The 2,456-nt window shown below is 62.8% G+C and overlaps 1 protein-coding gene across 1 annotated transcript; it reads right to left on the bottom strand.

The window, feature by feature from the left end:
* Positions 1-982: 982 nt before the first annotated feature.
* On the bottom strand, positions 983-1,960 carry FOXB1 (forkhead box B1). The gene has a single exon (XM_046652218.1). It carries the CDS (start codon positions 1,958-1,960, stop codon positions 983-985), a length of 978 nt encoding a protein of 325 aa, XP_046508174.1.
* Between the last annotated feature and the right edge of the window lie 496 nt (positions 1,961-2,456).

The following is a 2,456-nucleotide window of genomic DNA, read 5'->3' as shown; positions in this document are numbered from 1 at the left end:
CATTTTCTTTTTTCCCCCTTCCAACAATAAAATAAATAGCTAAAAAGGTCTCTAAGTAATCGGAAAGTTAACATCCCAATTAACTTTCCCATCCCCCCTTCCCTCCCCTAAACCTGGCCAGAAATGAAAGGTAAACATTCACATTACAACAGGTACTTGTAAAGTGGGCTTTGCCGGCTCGCCCGCCAAGCAATACCGATTCAAGTTCACTGTTTACATTTTCCGGGCGCTTTGTAAACAATACAAGGTTACTTTGAGTTTTGTTTCGCTTGCGTGGAGGACAAGCGTCCCCTTCCCAGCTTGGCAGCTTCTCCCCTAACTCGCAGCGCCTGGAGCCTCAGGCAGGAAACAAAACCCCGAAACAAAAAAAAAAAACTCCGCAGAAGCCGAGGAGGCAGGGCGGCTGCTCCGGGAAGCTGTGGTCCGCCCAGCCCCTGCCGGATGGGCGGAGGCGAGCGGGTAGGAAGATAAGTGGTCCCATTTCGCGGCAGATTTCCACGACGTAGACAGAGATCCGGCCCTCAGCTATGCTGCGGCAGCCCTCAGGGGACAACTCTTCCAGGAAACCCCTGAAGCGATTTCTCTGGTCTTAGAACTAACCGCGCCGAGCCCCGAGCCCAGCGGATCCGGACCGGGAGAATACGCGCTCCTCTCCGCGAAGGCGGGAGGCAGGATTTCCCCTGCCTTTTACATGGGAGGGGGGTTCAGGGGTCCCGGGGATGGGACGGCTTGGCTCAGGTGCCCCCTGCCTTCCCATCTTGTGAGAGCGAGGACAACTCCCACGCGCCTCCAATCCCAGCTGCAAGTTTGTGTTTTGTCTCCTGGGTCCAAAACAAAGTTCTCTTGGGGGAGAGAGGGTTGGCCAAAGGTGAAACGGACAAATTAGGGTGGCAGTCCCAGGTCGGGGAAAGCAGGACTGGGAGCTGGGGAAGACGAATGAGCTGGCGGGGAGGGGAACAAGAGGGGCCCCGGCCGCTGAGGGTCAGTGCACCGCCACCGAGTGCAAGGCGGAGGCCGGGCTGGTGAGCGTTTCGCTGGGAGTGGCGGGGCTGCTTTGGCTGGTGGCTGTTTGCGAGGACGTGGGGCTGAGTGAGGGCGGCGAGTTCGAGAGCAAGGTGGGGATGGGCGCGGGCAGCGCGGGCAGTGCGGGCACTGCGGCCGGCGTGGGCTTAATGGGCACTGGGATGGCAGGCAGGGTCTGGCCCGCTGCGTGGCACAGCGGCTTCAGCGGCACACCGTAGGCGCTATAATCGCCACTAGCCATGGAGATGGGGGTGGCCGAATCGATCATGCCTGCGGAACCGTACACGTGCGGCCAGCCAGTGCCCAGTGAGCTGCCCATGGTAGTCAACTGGTTGGGGAGCGGGTAGGCGGCGGGCACCGGCTGCATGGCGGAGAAGGCCAGCCCTCCAGGCATCTTGTACTCGCGCGCGATGATATTCTCGATGGCGAAAGGGTGCTTGAAGCCCGAGGGCTGCGCCACGCCGCCCAGGTTGTAGGCGGCAGCAGGCATCTGCGGCAGGTGCGTGCCAGAGGCCGCGAGCGCGCTGAGGCGCAGCTTGGCCTGCTGCTGCAGATACTGCGCAGCGTCGGCTGGCTTGCTGGGCGCCAGGTGGTCCGACTTCAGCACCTTGAAGCGCTTGCGGCGCCGCAGGAAGCTGCCGTTCTCGAACATGTCCCCGCAGCTGGGGTGCAGCGCCCAGAAGCTGCCCTTGCCCGGCTGGTCTGGCCGCCGCGGGATCTTGATGAAGCAGTCGTTGAAGGAGAGGTTGTGGCGCAGGCTGTTCTGCCAGCGCTGCGTGTTCTCCCGGTAGTAGGGGAAGCGGTCCATGATGAACTTGTAGATCTCGCTCAGCGGCAGCATCTTCTCGGGCGAGCTCTGAATGGCCATAGCGGTCAGCGAGATGTACGAGTAGGGCGGCTTCTGGTCGCTGTACGTGTTTCGGCCGGGCCGAGGCATCTTCTTGTTTGCCCCCTTCTTGCTCTGGGTCGGCGCGGGCCGGCGGCTGCTCGGATCTGGGAAGGAGGGAAGATAATGGGGGCAGGAGGGACATGGATGCACAGACAGACACTGCGAGGTCAGCCAGGCCGAGTATAGACTTCGGGGGTGGACGGTAGAGGCTGTGGCGCTGGATCAGCCGGCGCCCGCGCTCTTTAACCAGCAACTTTGCGTGTAGAGTGGGGCGCGGCCAGGGGGCGCGGGAGGGGAGGCCGGCGAGGGGAGCATGGAGGTAAGCCGGACTTGAAGCGGACACCGGGGCAGGGACGCAGTCGCGAGTGGCTCACCTTAAAGTTGCTCCAAGTTGCGCGTCGGCATCCAGGATGGAGCTGCTGCTCGCCGCGTGCCTCCCGGTGCGCAGCCGGGGCGCAGTGTCCGGGCTCCGCTGGGCTCCGTACTTCTCTGAGCCCCGCAGCTCGGCCCCGCAGCGCCCCGCGCCGCCCGGTCCGCAGGGCTT

This window comes from Equus quagga, chromosome 2 (genome assembly GCF_021613505.1).
Source record: "Equus quagga isolate Etosha38 chromosome 2, UCLA_HA_Equagga_1.0, whole genome shotgun sequence".
NCBI classification, from domain to species: Eukaryota; Metazoa; Chordata; class Mammalia; order Perissodactyla; family Equidae; genus Equus; species Equus quagga.
The sequence above is the reverse complement of the archived record's forward strand: the minus strand, read 5'-3'. Positions and strand labels throughout refer to the sequence as shown.

What these genes read in the sequence shown, in the direction of transcription:
- FOXB1 (XM_046652218.1), bottom strand. Translation starts at nt 1,960, where the DNA reads ATGCCTCGGCCCGGCCGAAACACGTACAGCGACCAGAAGCCGCCCTAC.